Source organism: Tyto alba, unplaced genomic scaffold (assembly GCF_018691265.1).
Source record: "Tyto alba isolate M040663 unplaced genomic scaffold, T.alba_DEE_v4.0 Super-Scaffold_30, whole genome shotgun sequence".
Lineage (NCBI taxonomy): Eukaryota > Metazoa > Chordata > Aves > Strigiformes > Tytonidae > Tyto > Tyto alba.
Genome location: NW_024881305.1, coordinates 1,172,037 through 1,190,501, shown reverse-complemented (window position 1 = coordinate 1,190,501; position 18,465 = coordinate 1,172,037). Strand labels below are relative to the sequence as shown.

General features: G+C 39.8%; 1 protein-coding gene across 4 annotated transcripts in view; it reads left to right on the top strand.

Annotated features, from left to right (window-relative positions):
* PPP1R12B (protein phosphatase 1 regulatory subunit 12B) overlaps window positions 1-18,465 on the top strand; it is a 124,139-nt gene that overhangs the window by 32,487 nt on the left and 73,187 nt on the right. For all 4 annotated transcript variants that reach the window (XM_042800017.1, XM_042800019.1, XM_042800018.1 and 1 more), the window contains exons 2-9: window positions 118-248; window positions 2,380-2,498; window positions 5,997-6,156; window positions 8,808-8,952; window positions 10,571-10,645; window positions 13,094-13,173; window positions 13,729-13,874; window positions 18,138-18,247. In XM_042800017.1, coding sequence (XP_042655951.1) covers window positions 118-248; window positions 2,380-2,498; window positions 5,997-6,156; window positions 8,808-8,952; window positions 10,571-10,645; window positions 13,094-13,173; window positions 13,729-13,874; window positions 18,138-18,247 — 966 coding nt within the window. The remainder of the gene's footprint in view (window positions 1-117; window positions 249-2,379; window positions 2,499-5,996; window positions 6,157-8,807; window positions 8,953-10,570; window positions 10,646-13,093; window positions 13,174-13,728; window positions 13,875-18,137; window positions 18,248-18,465) is intronic.

Here is an 18,465-nt window from a genome sequence, read left to right as displayed (position 1 = left end):
GTACACTTGATTTAACACTGACACCTTCTTTTTCCCTCCCCCCCCACCCCACCCCCGCCTCCTTTTTCTCTTCAATCCTTTCCTCCCCTGGATGTCCCCCTTCCCCTTCTCCCTCAGGCCTGTATAGATGAGAACCTCGACATGGTGAAGTTCCTTGTAGAAAATGGAGCCAATGTCAACCAACAAGATAACGAGGGCTGGACCCCTCTTCATGCAGTGGCATCATGTGGCTATCTGAACATAGCAGAGTGAGTGAGTTTCAGGCTATTCTGGGTATTTATAACACTTTCCACATCATCTTCAGAGTAGGTACACAGGCAGTTGCTGCTCTGAGACTTGTACAATGTCTTGGGAAGCAATGCTGTAAATAGATGCATTTTTCCTGTTCTTGAGTTCTTAATTTGTAAGGATTAAAGTAGAGTCTGCAATTGGTTGCCTTTTGCTGATCCCATTACAGTGACTTATGATTCATTAGATACTTCAGCTAAAGTGCCAAGCAAAAGGGAAACATGATGGCTGGCTGGCAGGCAGGCACACTACTACAGAGACATGTAGTGAGGCACAGCTCTGCTGCTGCTGTCTTTGCTGTGCACTTCCATCAGTGGAGGGAGCCCATGTAGAATTTTAAATGTTACCTAAGAGCAATTCGGGATTTTATTCCTCTAATTAGAAATAATTTTGTCTCTGTACAAAAAGTGTGTTATTGTAATTGCATGCATATAGCTATTCCATTATAAACCCCAAATAATAGACAGTGTACTATAAAACAATTCAGAGGAACTGTCGTAATGATTACCCTTGTTCTGAGGCTTTACAAAGCAACTACATTTTCTAACCATAGACAGGCCTATGTGAGCAGTACTGCAGTTTTGTGGAGATTCTTAAGAGAGAAATGCAATGTTCTGGGCTCTGGAGTCACCAGTATACTGACAGAATCATTTCTTTTTCTTCAATTTCAGATCTTACGTTTCTGTTCTTGCATACTGTCTGACAAAAGATGGAGAAGTAGATAAAAGTAAACGCTTGTTACTTAACTCACAATTAGAGCATTGTTTTGTTGTATTTTTTTGTTTTGTTTACAACACAAGATATTGGGCTCAGTTTGGACCTGAGTGAAATTCTCTGGCCTGCCTTAGAGAGATTAGATAATCTAGTGAGTACAAACATAAAATACATACGAAAGAATAGACAGTAAGTATAACAGAGCTTTGTCCTGTAGGTGTTTAAAGCAAAGCAGTTACCTGCTATAAGTGACTCCCAACAAAGATTTGACTCTTCTTGGCACAGTTTCTGATTTCAGGTTTGAAATTGCATTCTGCATCTGATCTGAGCGTTCATTATGCTCACAAAGGACTAATAGTCTGTTTGTTCTAGAGAAGATACTGATACTAGACTACTTGTTGTGCACCAACAAGTTGCTCTGAGACTTGGAGAGTTGCTCAAATACATGATCTGGAGTGCTAGAATAACTGGAACTGAAGAATAGGCAAATATAAATGGTAGTTTCCCAAGTGAAATAATTTTTCTGGGATAAAGGCTGCATTGTAGTTCAGAAGAATAAGGGAAAACATTAGTATTTCTCAAGATAGTCCTCTGCAGTATATTGTAACCAAAAAATATCTTTTGTGGCTCACTTATTTCTGTATATTGTACTCCTTCGGGAACAATTCTTAGCTCTTTAAATGTTCCTTTATCAGTTTGGTTTTGATTCTTCCCAAATACTAGTTCTTCAAATGAAAGTTGTTGTTGTTATTCTTTACAAGTCATGCCATGCTTATTTCAGTCCACCACAGCTATGAAAAAATTTCCAAAACCTGAATAGTGGTAACTACTTTTCAAAGGCATTGAAAATAAATTTTAAAATAAACCCAAGCAAAAATATCTTCTCCTACCTCACCCTCCTAGGTTTGTGTGTTTAAAATGATACTTTTTTTTTTTACTTCCCAGAATTTTACTGGTTACAAGATACACAGTCCAAAGATGATATTAATTGTTCTTGAATGAACTTTTGGTGTATTTATACAAAGACAAATTAAAAAAACTGGTGATGGCTTAGCTTATCTTTTTTTTATGCTTCCATTTTTTATTTTTCTTTTTTTTTTTTAAATAAAAATAATAAAAAAAAGCATAATCTATCAGGTTAGTGCAAGAACTAGGGGTATTTGAATAACTATAGAGAAACAAAAACTATGAGCCACTGACCAGGGACCTTACATTTAACAATGAACTTTTTTAGTCTAAAATTTGATAAGAGTAAGATACTCATTTGGTATTGAACTTGAATGAGAATATCTTGTTCTGCTACTTTATTTACTGGGTAAGTTGCACTGAAGCCTGCACACAGGGTCTAATACGTTGGTATGGGTCTTACTCACACAGGTACTTAATTAGTCATGGAGCCAATGTGGCTGCTGTGAACAGTGAAGGTGAAGTCCCGTCTGACATCGCAGAGGAAGCAGCCATGAAGGACCTGCTTCTGGAACAAGTAAAGAAACAAGGTAAATCAGTAGTGGGATTGAATATGTGAGAGTTAGACTTCTAAGAGTTTCTGTAAGAGAATTCTGTTAGCTTACTGTGTGTAGGTGAAGAAATCTGAAATCTGGCCCAAGAGGCAGCAGACAAATTTTGCTGTGGTAGCAGAACAGCGGAACAGATGCAGAAGGTTTGTGGTGTGCAGGCTCTGTCCTTAGTAGGAGTCTTCAAAGCAAGACACCGCAGTACTGAAAGCTGATTCATTAGATCTGTTTGCTTTTAAAGTGAGATTTAATTCGGACCCCTTGTATCAATGAAAGGTCTTATTTTACTAAAACTTGACAATACAGAGGTGAGATTTACAGCTCTGCCAGTAGTAGAGACCGGGAAGCAATTATGCCTGGCCTGGAGTGACCTGCTTTATCCTGATCCTTCCCTAGATGACTCCTGCTGCCCATCTGCTCTGCTATTTCCCCCTTTTCATCAGGTATGCCTGTCTGAGGGGCTGCTCTCTGCACTGTCCCTGCAGAAACAGCACTGGTAGAAGAAACGTATTGGATAGTGTAATTTGTGTTATAATTAAGAAATGCTTCATCAGGTAAAATTTTCTTCATACTGATGAAATTAATCTGTGAGTGGTTAGGTGTCTGTGCGCATGCACATAAGAAGTTGAAACCCTGTTTATGAAGTTCATGGGGAATGTTTTTGAAGGATGCATTTATCTCAACTATGTGCGAAGTCACGGACCGAGGTAAATTGGGCTGATACAGACCAAACTGTCCACATACGGGCTGTGTATGTAGCCTTGAGAAGAGAAGGTTGACAGGGGGATCTGATTGCTGTCCTACACTGCCTTGAGGGAGGCTGCAGAGGCAATGGAGCCAGAATCTTCTCAGAGCTGTGCAGTAACAGGATGAGAAGAAAAAGTCATAGGTCTGAACAAGGGACATTCTGACTGCATATACATACATACCTATATATATATATATATATATATATATATATATAGGTAACATTTTTCCATATATATATATATATATATGGAAAAATATTTCCAAGGAAGGTGCTAGAACAGGGACCTAAGTAACTTGTGGAATCTCCATCACTGGAGGCAGTCAAAACTCAGCTGCATTCAGCTCTGAACAGCCTGGTCTGGGTTTGAAGTTACCCTCCTTTGAGCAGGGATTTGGGCTAGAGACCTCCCGAAGATTCTTTTCAGTCTAGATTATTTTATGACTGCAGGTTGGTGGTAGGGTTGTTTGTATGCTGGATTGAATCCAGTCCTCACTAAGAGGTATATTCTGCTTGTTACACGATGGTTACTTTATTTCTGAAGCTGCTTTCAGGTATAGTTAGGAAGAGATCAGTCCCTTGCTACTTTGTCAGCTGTGTTACTGTCCCACTGGTGAGTTTGTAGCTGTCCATCTGAGAGCTAGTTGTTATTTGTTTTACTATTCCTCTTGGAAAATTGATGCTGGTCATCTGCCTTCAGGTAAACAGAAACTTTTCACTTTTTACTCTAGTATTTGTAACAAGGTTATTCTTATTTTGTTCCCTTTTCCCCTCTACTTTTGAAATAAGCTTAAATAGCCTTTCGCCCTTATATTTACTCTGCTCACATATTTAAAAAGAGGAATTGTGTCTGCAGTCGATGTTTGTTCTACTGGGCTGTCCAAACCATGACCTGTAAGGTTTCGACCATGTTATTACCATGTACAGTTCTTGATACCCACTTTAAAGAGAGACCAGTTACACTGATGTAAAGATAGGGTCTGTATCCTTCTGGACATCAAGGAAGCCTGACTGCAGAGAGGAGACAGCCATGGTTTGGACAGCCCAGTAAAACAAGCGCTGACTGTAGGTAGTTCTTCATGTAATTCTGCCTCGGCTGCAGATATTTTGCCTGACACTTCTTGGGATTCTGCTTGGCTCTTTCATTGCTTCACCACATTAGCGGCATCCTGCTAAGATGCCCTGAAACAACCATCTGTCTCCACTGAGAAGCTTCCCATTGACACAGTTTAAAACGGTCATAACTGCTGGAGTAAATGTGTTATAAACTTTAAATAAGCGTCCATTCAGCTCTGTAGCCTGTCTTCAGTCATAGCTAAAAGCAGATGCCAGCTGCAAAATATAACAACAGGACAAGCGTGTATCATTCCCCTCCCAGACATTTTCCCAGCCTTCAGCCACTGTGCCGCAAGGAATTCCTGAGCCAGATGGAGTTTCTGTGTAGTCGTGAATCCCCTGTGGCTTTGTTTCATGAACTTGTGTAGTCCTTCTTGGGAACTCCTGGCATGCATAGCACTATGTTTAATAACTACAAATTTGTCTAATCCTTGATTTGAAGCCAGTAGTGGGTTTCACAGTTCAGACTCTGAGTTGATAAGTGTCTTCTTTTATTCTGTTTTAAATCTAATGCCCCATAATTTAATTTGGAATCATGTTGTTCTTATGCTGAAAGAACTAATCCACAGGGACAGTTGCTTTTCAACACCCTTCTTGGTTTTTGAGATTTGTCATCATCTCCTTCATATTTTTTCCTGAGTCACCAAGCTCTAGTTTGATTAGTCTTGTATGCAGCTGTAGTGTACTGCTGATTAATGTGTCGTCCTTGCATGACCTCATTATCATGAAAACTCCACTTACAAATACAAGTCTGAGATAGTTTTGCTTCTTTTTGGTTTAGTGGCAGTTGACACAGCCCATCAGCCAGACCCACCTGGCCTCTCCACGTAGTAGCAGTTGATTCCTAGGGTGAGAACCTTGTCCCTCTTGTTATCAGAAATCCCCATAGACCACATCTGTTATACCAGATGTGTGTATTGATGGATTTACTTGACCTGACTTCATCTAAAGCAGATCTCTTAAATCATCAGATTTGATTTTTTTTTTTTTTTTTTTTGCTTTCTAGCCTCAGAATTATTTAGAATTTTGTTTTGTCAAAGTCTAAGGGTTTGCTGCTCAGTGGAATTAATTAAATATTTCTTTCCATGTGCCTGACATAAATGGCTCTGATGCAGTATAGAGATCTCTGTACATGCAGCTTGCAAATCGTACTGAATTTTAAGTGACTGTACAGTTGGGTTTGTGATGTTCTTGCAGGAGACATCTTAGGATCATCTCTTCAGATCTTCACTGTAGCTTAACACTCACACTGTTTAATTCAGTTTGTTAGGCTGATGTTCATGACTTGGTTATTTCAATCTAGGACACCGCATATTTAGAACATAATTCTTCCACCCATAGTTGGTTCACAGTTGAGCTGGTAGTTAGTTAGGCTGGTTTCCAGCCAGTGGCTCAATATTCAGAATTTTTTTTTTTTTTTTTAAGTCAGACAGCTTTGAAGTGCTTGTCAGTGATGCAGTAGTTCTCCCAACTCCTGGAAAATGCTTTTGCTAATTTTTGTGGAAGATTGCTAAGAGCTTATTAATATTGTATAGCAAAGGAAACATAAGATAAATTTAACCCATTCATGAGAGCTTTCATTTGATAATCTCTTCTTCTGTGCTTTACCTTTTTAGGTGTAGACCTAGACCTGGCGAGAAAAGAAGAGGAGCAGCAAATGCTACAGGATGCCCGACAGTGGCTGAACAGTGGGAGAATTGAAGATATAACGCAGCCTCGAACAGGTGCCACGGCTCTTCATGTTGCTGCAGCAAAGGGCTATTCTGAAGTCATGAGGTAGGAGCTCCTTCCCAGGTCTGATGCATTGAATTAAGGCTGGTTTTCATAAGGAACTCATCTAGCTTTATGGTTGAAAGAAATTTGTTTCATACTGAGATTTTCAGGCTGCTGTTTCTCAAAAGGCTCTGCAGATTTATGTCCCCGCAACCATAGTGGTTCACCTAGAAATACACAGGGACTGGAAGATTCCTTTTCATACTTCTAGGCCTTTAAAGTGATGAAAGCTTTTCAGAGACAGAGACGTAAATTAGAAGGTTTAATTTTCACTATTATAGTTTTAGGACTAGCAAGTAAAACAATATTAGGGGATAAAAGTACAGTTTCAGCCTAGAAAGTGATGATACATGCTGTATGACAGTCATGAACACCCCAACAGTATACATGACCAATCTAGTGGAAGAATGCAGTGCCCACCCCTATCTCACTGTCCCCTTCCCCTTAATGCTACTGCTGCTGCAGCCATCTGCAGTGACAGAGGGATTTCAACAAATAGCAGTTCTGATTCTACCACTCTGGCACTAGCAAGCTTATTATGAACAGAAACTTGCCTGATATAGTGTTTCCTGGCAATAAAGCATTAATCTTTTTACAGGTAAGGCCAAATTAAGGTTTCCAACAATAAAGCTTTCTTCTTATGTGTGGGTGGAGCTGCTCATAAACATTAGCAAGGTTACTTTATGGCCCACATTAAAATGACTTCTGGAAGTGTTCATCCTTAGATATAAGGAAGAAATGCTTCCCTAAGAGGGTGGTGAGGCGCTGGCCCAGGGTGCCCAGAGCAGCTGTGGCTGCCCCCTCCCTGGAAGGGTTCAAGGCCAGGTTGGACGGGGCTGGGAGCCCCCTGGGCTGGGGGAAGGGGGCCCTGCCCGGGCAGGGGGTGGAACTGGGGGGGCTTTAAGGTCCTTTCCAACCCAAACCAGTCTGTGACTCTATGATCCATTTTGATCCTTAATTTCTTAGTTTTAAGTGGCATGAATTGATGTGTGAGAGCTGTTTCTTATCAAGCTCTAGTATTTTTTTTTTTTTGTTCTCCACGTTTCCTATTTGTATTCATTCATTAGAGCTTGTAATTGAGTTATAAACTGTCTGTGCCTGTACTGTGCCCAAGAACAGTAATCTAACACAGCTTATGTGGAACGGAAATGTAATATCTCCTGAATTTGAGGTGTTGGTCCCATGGACTTTCAGTGAAGGGTTTTATATCCAGCACTCCTCAATGAAGGCTGCATTCACTGTTTGCAGGGTGACTTCTTTCTGGACAGCTACTCCTTGGTGTTAATTGTTATAATGATAAACAGATCTCATGGAAAGCTGACATTGTTTCACTCTTGTGTATTTTATGGCCACCCTGTAAGTTCAAATACAAAGCTTCAGTGACTTAAACCAAAGGGGCTGGAAGGCAGGAGCTAGCTAACTCTCAAATGAGATGTGGAATTTGTCTGTGACCTTGAGTCTCTTAGCAGCTATGTTCCTCCCTTTTGCCAGCTGGAAAATCAACATAAAGTCAGCACCTAATTTAAAATTTCTTTCGCAGAGAAACACACTGCTGCTATAGTATGACTGTGTTTTATTTAGCACAGTAATGCATCATTGTAAAGCTGCAGGAGTTTCAAAACTGCTGGTGCCATTCTGGGGTTGTGCTGGAATTCCCATGTGCTGCAGAAAGGTGACTCTGGATGGTAGAATTTCCCAAGATGAAAATTTTCAGTAGCAGTTTTATCAGACTTGCAGAATTCCCCTGAGATGTTCTTCAATATTTAAGCAACTACAATAATAGTCAGTTTTGGTACATGAGCTGCTCAGTACTTTCATCAGATCACTGGTATACCAGTGTGCATATGTCTCTGAAGCTTCAGACTACATCTGACTCTATTCTGTTTTGTTTTGTTTTTAAATATTCAAGCTCCAGATGCTATGCAACACTAGCGCTCTGGTCTGATAGAAAGGAGTGGGTGGAAGGTGCACAGCAGTAAATGTGATACAAGGGTGTTCCCGGGCAGGTTCACTTGGGTAAGATTTGCTTTAACTGTGCAAGGACAAGTCTGCAAAAATGCCTTTTGGGTTGTTTAACCCAAATGTGGGTTATTTAACTTACAAATTTCACACCTGTCAGTCACAGTAATGTCACTGCTTCTTGGCTGGCAGTCAGGCGGGCAAGGTCTCCGTATGGACCATTCCTACAGTGTGACCTTGTTCTCTGGGAGAACCAAGACTGAGCTCTAGTTATCAAATGTCCTTTCATGCCAGGTGCTGTGCTTGGCTCCTTGTTATGGAGATGGCAGTCTGCAGAGATGTTGTTTGTTTGCTTAGTGCCTGAGTGAGTCTGGTGTGTCTCATCCATTGGAGCAGGAGTTCAGAGTGGGTCAGCAATGCCAGATTAGAAAGTAAGGTGTCCTCCCGGTTTAGAACCTGCTGAAAGGGAACCTGATCAATTGGACCCATTCCAGCAGGTTTTACAGCAAAATCATGTTTCATTTACTGTAATTTTCTGTTACAGTTAACCAGAATTCTGCACATTAAGTGGGATGTTGCTTCTAAACAAGAAACTACTGGCTTACGTTAACTACTTCATGGCTCATGGTGTGAACTCTTCCTTGTCGAGAAGTCATTCTCGGGTGGGCAGAAATCAATAGTGCTTCTTTCCTCAGGCTTTTGATCCAGGCTGGGTTTAATTTGAATGTCCAGGACAACGATGGCTGGACTCCACTCCATGCTGCTGCACACTGGGGAGTGAAGGAAGCCTGTTCCATCCTGGCTGAGGCACTGTGCGATATGGACATCAGGAACAAGCTGGTTAGTATGCACAGATGTTGGTATCACTTGTGCAATGTATTTTATAGCCAGGTGAATATCATCTTTATTGCCTAACACTTGATCCAACGCCGTGACAAAAGTTACGTGGTGAGCAGTTCTCCTTGTGTGTGCACTGGGACATTTAAAAGTATCAGAAAAAGTTTTGACTGGAGGAAGGCAGAAGAGATTTCATGTATCACTGGAAAAGATCAGAGATTAAACTTTAGGATGAAGGCTGTAAGAAAGGATAGGAGCCAATCTGTGTCTTCCTGTTGTAGTATAATCCTGACAAATTAAACAACAACAGAGCCTTGGAGTACAAAATGATACGGTAGTATTAAGATGTAAAGCATTGAAAACTATTGAACCCTTGAGAAACTGGCAGCTTTAAATCTTTCCTGTTCTACTACATTGATCATAAAAGGGGAAATTGAAAAATTGACTCAGATTAATGAGAAATGAGTAAAGAAAAATAGAATGGAAGGGAAAAAAAAATGGAGAAAAAAAAAAATTCCTCTTCCATCCTAGTAGTTAGAAGTTTTCCACTGAGGAGCCTGTGGATTTTCAAGAGCTGACGTGTGTTGTCCAGGACTGTGCTTTGTTCCCCTCCCCGCTGCGATGCCCAGGCAGTGGCTGTGAACCTCTTCCTGCTGGAGCAGATTCAGTTGTGCCGCAGCTACTTCTGGGGGAGGAAATGAGGTTGTATGTGCTTGGAACAGCACCGGGAATGACAGCAGGCAACATAATTTGCTAAGAGAAATGTGGCACAGTATGGTTTGAGTGCATCTGTCTGTACTGGAAACTGGTGTAAAAGAAATGGCTCTATGAGCGGGAGCCATTTTAGGATGGTGAGCATTTTTGGCATCCCAAGTATGGGGAATCTGTTTTGGTTTAAGAGCCATCAGGTGCTTTTTCAAAGTGTTTGGAATGCATTTGGGGTTTGTATTGTGCTAGACTTGAAAAGGAACACACACAGTTGTATTTGCTGCATTACCTGCTCTTTCCAGTCAAGGATTGTTGCCTTGCTAGGTCAGATGGCCAAGGCAGCCTGTATTTATGTGATCCATAGCCATCAGGTTTCATTATGTGTTGTTAATTAAATTATTATTACAGCTTTAGTTATGGTGAAAATGTAAATGATTTCTTGTTTTGTGCCCCAAATTAATTTTTCTAGTTTGTTTTATTTTGTAAATAGCCATGGAAGTGAAAATGCCTTCCAAATTTGTTGGCTTGCTGATGATTGGCAGCCTTTCAGGAGGTTCAAATACATGATGGTACAGTAGAACAGGTTGATCACATTCCCTCTCAGTACAAGAGTGTCCTTTTTAGAAACCTGGAAACTCAAATGTATTAGTTCTGGCTGTTAGATTTGAGCAGCAGCAATCAGGGAACTGCAGTTCCATGATTAAGGTTGCTCTGATCACAGATTGAGTCATAAAACTACCATCACTGTTGCCTGGCTTTCCCTACTGTGGAGTGAAACAGTATGTTACTCAGCATTTGGGGAGGGAGGATGTGGAACATGTTCACTTTTGTTCTTCACTGGTGAATAGTGCTTTTTCTGTGTATTAATGCTATGCCATATTAGATATCCTCTTGTCCTCTCTTATTGCATCAGGGCCAGACGCCATTCGACGTGGCTGATGAGGGACTAGTTGAGCATTTAGAAATGCTGCAGAAGAAACAGACTGTGGTGAGTTTCTGGCAGATCATTTTCCACCTCTCCAATTACCTTTTCATGCACAGGTGTTCTCTAAGACGTACGGCATCAGCAGGCACAGGAAGCTGAGGCCATGCTATTTTTTTTATGTTAGTCATTTGGAATTTTTAATTACACCAATATTACTAATAGCTAGAAATTAGAAAACTGGACGACTGCATCAAGAAGTCAGTAGTGTGCTGATGTGCAGAATTACGTAAACTGGTAAGGAATGTATAGTTCATCTTTGGAATTGTTACTGTTCTGCAGTTGCTTTTGTTAACTGGCAAACTCTAGCATCAAACTGGTCTTTTCTTCATGAGTGATTACCCAAGTCAACTTTGTGTTTGCATCTAAAATATGCTGTCAGTGTTGAGAAAGAGATCTGTTACTATGTCTGCCTTTCTTACAGTAGGGAGACCTTTGAGTGAGAAGAAATTATAAGCTTCAGGGAATTCTGCACTAAAAAACTGGTGATTTCAAAACCATATTAAATTACTATTTCATAATATAGTGGAGATATTGGAAGGGGTTATAAGCAAAAAGTTGGCATAAAAAATGATAGCAAAAATATATCTTAATCAAAGTAAAGCCAGTCATCAAGCCAGAAAGTTGGTTTTGGATTGCATTTTTTTCTATTTCATCTGATCTACTCAAGTATCTCATTTGGGTCTTTCCAAAAAACAAACCAATCTTCTTTAAAAAAAAATAAAAGCGGTAAGTATCATTTAAAATGTTGGATTCAGAAACAGGCATAATAAAGAACACTGCTGATAAAACCCATTAAAGTATTTTGAGGAACTGACAATGTGGGTGGTAAAACTCAAGCTCTGATCATAACACAGCTGCTGTCATCCTTAAATAGCATCCTTAACATTCACAGAAACTTTTTAAAAATTAATCAGCTTCTCCCTAAATGAGGTGTTAATAAATACTATCAGTGTTGTATTTTGGTTTTCCTCCTATCTCACTACACCAGGATTCTGCAGATAAATGCACTCCTCAGAAGAAAAGAAAAAGCAAAACAACGACAAGAACTTTTTGGATGGCTGCTAGCCCATTTTTAGGCCTGCTTCGCAGGGGCTAGCAACCCCCTTTTTCTCTATATAGTAGCACTATATAAAGGCCTTCTCCATTTATTAAATGTGTAGAAAGCTATAGCGGAACTGGGAAGAAAAGCAGAATCCAGATTTTATCAAGGTTTTTTTTTAGTATATATGATTTTTTAATAGAAATGCCATTTTATCATGTGTGTTTATTGTGTGCCAATTTTATCACTTAAAATAGAAAACTTACATTTGTTAAGGATGAATTAGGCAGTTCCATGACATTCCTCTAAGTACGTTATTTCACTTTCAAAATGTCTTTCAGATCTAAAGCTTGTAGTGGAACAATGTGCTATCCTTGCTAAAAGATTTGCTGCTGTTACTGGAGAGAATAGGGAATTTTGTTTGCTGGAAGCAATTTGATTTGGGTTTGGATTTTTTTTTTCCCCAATCTCTGAATTACATGTGAATGGAGCAGGCTGTTTCCAGCACTTCCCTTTGCTGTGCTCCAGCACTTTGTTCTATTTAACAACATGCTGTAGCCCAAATTTTGGCTCTTCACTGGACTCCATGTAGCTTTTCCCACACTCAGAATTTGTGGGGCTTTTGCTTCTCGTGCCTGGTGTCAGCTCCTATCAAAAGAGAAAGAATAACTAGGCTAGACATGACACAAAAGAGACAGCCTTAAAAGTGAGCCTCTAATTGCCATCCCTTTTTCTACCTCAACTGTGTCTGTGCTTCTAGAAGGTACTGAAACAATTATTTGTCTACTGTTTTGTCCATCAGTGGTGACAAAATTCATATTGCTGTTCTCTGGGCAAATGTATCAGTTGCTGTGGTGATCACGGGTATTCTTGTGTGATGATTTAATGCTGGCATTTGAGACATTTAAGAAGTGACCCATCCTTGTGGGAGATCCATTGGCTGCCTGTGCACAGCATACTCGAATACTTTTTCTCTCAGAGCAAGTATATAATAGCTACAAAGGCAGCAGATTTTTAAGTGAATCTATTTCATGTCATACAAACACATCTGGACAGACCTCCAGCACTGTGTCCGCATGGGCAGATGCAGGGCAGTACTGGCGTAGTTGGGATTTGACTCTGGGTCTCAGCAGGGACTGCTGCAGACTTCTCTGAAAGTTTTCTTAAATTCCAGCTTGAGTCTAAGGACATGCTGGGTCTGTAGCTGTGCCCTGATGGAGCTGTACTCCAAGACATTCAGCGCCCTTGCAGATGCGCCTCTGTCGAATTGGCTTGTTGAACAAATCCACAGTATTTTTCGTCTAGCGAGGTTGGGATGACCTTATGCTGTGGTAATTATTGAATTGTGCCGAGGTGGCTTGTTAAGATGTCTCTTTTCATTCTTTCTCCAATCTTCTTGGACTTTTTGACAGTTGCGAAGTGAGAAGGAGACGAGGAATAAGCTAATTGAAGCTGACATGAATGGCAAGCCTCAGAGCAGACTCTTCACCAAGTATGTCTCTTTCCTCTTTGTTGAAAAGAAGCTGCAAGGAGAATAATGGAAGACCAGCTTCATCTGTTAATAGTCAGCTGGCCTCAGCTGTTTTAAAAAAAGTTCACTGCTGTTCATGTTCATTTAATGGTTTCTGTTAAATTTGAGTGCTCTCAAATACAGTTTTAGCTATTTCTTAATGAGTGGTAGAACAGGGAGTTGGGCTGGCCCTTGGTCCCCCAGCTTCTACTCTTGCCGAGTATCAATTTGACCTTTGCTCTGAGAACTGCACTGCTGCAGTTGCACAGAGCTGTACGGTCCAGCTGATGGGTTGTGTTGCACTAGGAAAAGAGAGACCACAGCTTTTCTTTGATTGAGAAATGCTTGCAAATTTAGGAAATGTGAAACTGGCATTGGAATCCATGGCAAATGGGCAGTGCTGCAAGTGCTGGGATGTTGAGTCTGTAGATAGATTTTGTCCTTTTGCTTGTTCTATATGTAGCAAATCATGTCTATGTGTTCCTGAGAAGTAGATCTCAGAAATAACTCGCCTGGTAAAATTTCCGTATCTTGCAGCAAAGAGAAGATTCTTTATGAGGAAGACACACTGAAGTCCATGGAAATGGAGGAAGAAAACAAGGACTCTAGCAGTTCTAGTTCTGAAGAAGAGGAAGAAGCTGAAGAAGATGAAGTTTCAGAATCAGATGCTGAAAAGGACTCAGGTAAGACTTAGTAGTCTTGGATTTAATAATTAGCCTAGAACAGTATTAGGGGATCAGTTTGAGAACTGCTTTTTTTTTTTTTCTTGGCTTAGTTGTTAAAGACAACCTGAAAGTCATACTTCCAGTGTATATGTATAGAATATGGAGAACTCTAGCTAATGTACTGGAAAAGCTTATCTAAATACTGACTCCCAGGTCAGCATAATTTTTTTTTTTTTTTTTTAAAAAAAAAAAAAAAAAAGAAGCTATGGATAGTATTTTAATTTTTACTTCCAGCTCACTTGAATTTAAGATAACGCATTGTTCATTGGTTGTTCTTAAACAGTAGTCTTTCTTGTTGGCCAATTTTAGGATGAATGCTTCAGTTACTGCAAGATGGTAGAAAAGCAATTGAACATGAAGGAAGGTAATAGCCTGTAGTATTTGGATCAGAGAAATAAAATGAAGGACTGAAGCTGCTCTGTGTAATTGTAGAGATGAGGAACTTTTTTCTGACTGATGTATAATAATTGCAAAACATAGTGGAAAATAAGGATTAAGTATATTGTGTCACATTAGCCTTTACATTATATCATATTGCTGACATCCTACTCCCATTCTTTTTCCATAATTTCTGCAGCTTCCTTAATTAATTTAAACAGTGTATGTGTGCAGCACAGAAAATTTAAGTAAAGATACTTAATTTTACAGTAAGCCAAGGCTTGTACTTTTTTCTGCAAACAGATGGATCTTGGACTGTGATGTGTTTAATGGTTAAGCTACTTTTAATATCAGCTTACTTGGCCTATATCCCAATAAACGAATAAATAAGTCCTTGCAGAGAAGTGTAATTTAAAGTTCTGTCCTGCTTCTTGTTCTAGTAAAATTGTCACCTGGGTTCTAATTGTAGAAATTACAATGTTTATCACTGTATGAGAGGTGTTGAGAATCCTGGCTGGTCTTTGCAGAGCTGGTAGTTACAAAAGCTATTTGGGTATGACAGTAAGAGGGTAAAATAATCTTTTGGCTTTTAAATCAAGCAAATGTAGTGGAGAAGTCACATTTATTTGATCCATAAATCAGGGTTTTACTATAGAGCAGCCCTGTATAGCTATGTACCAATACTTGTAAACATGGTAGCAACTTGACCAAAATATCTCTAACATATGTATAGCTATAAGAAGTGGAGCTATAGGGTGTTTAACTGATTCAGGAGCAGCATAAGCTCCTTCAGCAAGGAAGGTGCTACAGCACTTGGCATTAAATTTTGTGTAAAGCCAGAGCAGGTCTTTTTATTGAGTTAATTCACTGAGCAAAGCACATTATACTAATTTATTTCAAACCACTAAAGCTAAAACAAATCAAAGACAAAAAGCATTCAAGTAACAATTAAGCATCAGGCTTCAGGCTTTGTTACCTGTGCTCTCCTTTCCCAGAGAGATTATTGGCTCCTTTGAGAAATTTCAATCAAAATTGAAACCCTACCTGGTAAACCTCTCAAATCTCTAATAAAATGAACATGGACTTGTCCAGCAGGATGTGGACCTAGTTGTCAGTTGTTGCATATGTGAATGGGGTGCACATTTTTGGTACTCTCTTTAAAACAAGATTTATGAGATAATATCAGCCCACATGTTATAGGAGGACTCAAAATGGATAAAAATAGCTTTTCATAGAAAATTATAAATGTCACAGTATTACTAGTTTCAAAAATGGTCTTAAGAACAATTATGCTTTATTATCTGCTAGACATTTTAAATGCTTGGACAGATACAGGAGGTATGGTTTTGAAAACATGGAAATTATTTCCTTATTCCTCTTCATTTTCCTCAGAGATTTAATATTCACATAGCTTTGTAATTCTGAGCAGTGCTGGACTGGTAAATGATGACTGTTGTTCTAAAGCATTCAAAGTCCAAATGAAGGGGTGGGGGGACTGGGGGGGTGGGAATCCAAAATGTTGTTATGAGTGATCTTTTCAGACCAAGAAATTTTAACCCCTTTGGTAACTGAGCATAAGGCAGGACAAAGTAGAAGCTGGCAGTATAATACAGAAGTTTATTTTGATGTATATTTTGAAGGGTCTCAGGTTGCGATAAATTTGTTGAATTTGCAGACACTGTGGGAGGAGAAGAAATTTGAAGAGGTGAGCAGTGAAATTCCTGGAGTGCTTCAGAGAGTACCATGTTTCTTACAATCTGTAAGAAATTTCTGTTCTTCCAACAGGAAGCCAAGTACATTAATGCCATTTTATTCATTTTAAGGACAATTAACAATTTGGCATTGGGCTCTATATAAACAAGAGAAAGATCAGTATAAAGTTATCTGTGCTGGTAACTATTACAATACATAATTATTGTGAATTAAAGCAGTCCAGGGAAGCTTTCAGTGTTGGGTTTTTTTTAGACAACAAAACAACCAAAAACCCTTAAGAAAAACTATATTTATGTCAAATTGGAGAGCTGAATTTTTAGTCTCACCAGATTTGTTTTGGGGAGATTGAACTAATCCTCACCAGTTTCCCTTGATTGGAATTCATAATGTTTATGGCTGAAATTTTAGTAAAATAAAGTATGGGATCATCCCCTAAAGACATGTCTGTGGTCATGCAGTCTCTCATGCTGCCGGCACAAGGTACTTTTGCCTGTCCTTCTGCAGTTGACTCCTTTCGGTCACGTTGCTCACAGTTAGAGTTCCTTCCAACCTGTCATTACCACTTAAGCTTGCGCCCTTGTAATTAGGCTTGACCTTAAAAGCTGACCTCTGTACTATAAACTTCCAGAACAGGCTACCAGTGACCATCTAGCCCAGCCTGTAAAGCCTGCTGGCTGTCAGGTCAGGTCTTTTTTCCCCTTCCTGCCATGTTGAGGATTCTCCTGTGTTTTGCAGGCTTCAGTCTCAAGAAATCAGCAAATGGCAAGCATGTAATTTTTTTGTCTGTATGCATTTCTGTGGACTGCTGTATGTTAAGTCAGGCCTGCAAGGAGAAATGGGTAGCCTACTGCCCCTTCCTGAAAGGGCGGTTTGAAGGTGCAATGCATCTCAGTTTTAGGCTCAAGAAATTAAATGCTTGATTTAAATGACTTTGATGGAATTTGAGGTAACACAAAGAGAGTGAAAGATGGCTGAGACTTCAATATCATGCAGACCTTCTTAGGGAAGATCATTGTCTCTTTAATTCTGGATCTGTCAGTCCTGCTAACTGCTTGTTATTTTTAAGTGTTTCTCTTGACTTGCTCTTTTCTGTTTTCTGTGTCCTTTGAATCCTGTTTTCTAGGAGTGAGAACATTTGTTTCAGAAAGTTTGATCTTCACGCTCCAAGGTGCCATACTCACAGATGCTCCATACCAAACTGTTTTTTATATGTGATAGAATATCCTTATTCACTGTACATGCCTCATTTGTTACTACTGTTTGGGTGCTTACACTTAAAATTAGTTTGTTTTTTTCAAAACCATGACTCTGTGAGGCACTCATAGCTGCAAGAGGAAAATACTGTTTTGTTGGTGTAGGTACATCATTTTTCAGACAGGTTGCATGTGGCTGTGTTTGGTAAATAGTCTGTCTTAGAGCCGGGTGCACTCCTATCAAATGAACCTGTTGCCTGAGATACAGTTTCTGCTTACCATCTCCATGGTCTGGTGGATGTTCTTATGTCCATCATGGTGCATAGATACAAAAAAAAAAAATGTAATGCTGGACAATTGCACTTGTCTAACAAGCAGGGAGCTAGCTGTGAGCTTTGATAGGGTTTACTTAGCTTGCTTTGAGCCCTGTTAAAGATTTTTGTTGGGAATCAGTCCTAGCTTCATGTAAAAAAATGGATTTTGCTGTAGAAGACCAGACCACCAGCATAAGCAACTGCAGCAGAACTGTGCAGTGAAATCCACCACCAGGCCCACTCAGGGGCATGTGCTATAATGCATACTCATGTACTACAATAGGAATGGCATGTTCTGCTTTTCTTCTGAAGTTTTACAAGGGAAGAACAATCCCTGAGAGGAAACAAAATTGTGAATAAACAAACAAATCTGTTTGTCTTCCTTAAGGTGCTTTCTGCAAAGATTTTGCCTGTCTATGGGGATAAAGTTCAAAAGCTTTGCCTGGCAAATATAGCCTTGCAGAAAGCACTGGTTAACCTTGACAGTGACATCATCTTTATGATCTAATGCATACTGAGGTCACAGCAATGCTGAACTTGATTTTAGTGCACACTGTGCATGTAAAGAGGGGCCTTAGAAGTGCAATACTGAAACATTTGGTTTCTCTTGTTTAAAATTATAGAAAGGAAGGAAGAGCCCTTTGCCAACCACTCCAGCCATGAAACCAGGCCTAGCACCACTGAGCAAATACCGCCACCCGAGCCCAACTCCTTCACTGCATCTGCCAGAAGAGTAAGTGGATTTGGAATCAACGGGGACTCCAGCAGTGCTTGAAAGCAATAGGTTTTGTTGGGGAACGGGTGCTCTGAAACTGATTTTCAGCAGAGTTGTAAGACTTGAATTTAGGAAAGCTTGGTAGTATAACATTTTGATAAAAATGCCGTGTTAACAACAGTATAGGACTGGCACAGGGGAAGACATTTGTACGATAAGGTTCCTCTTGAATCTCT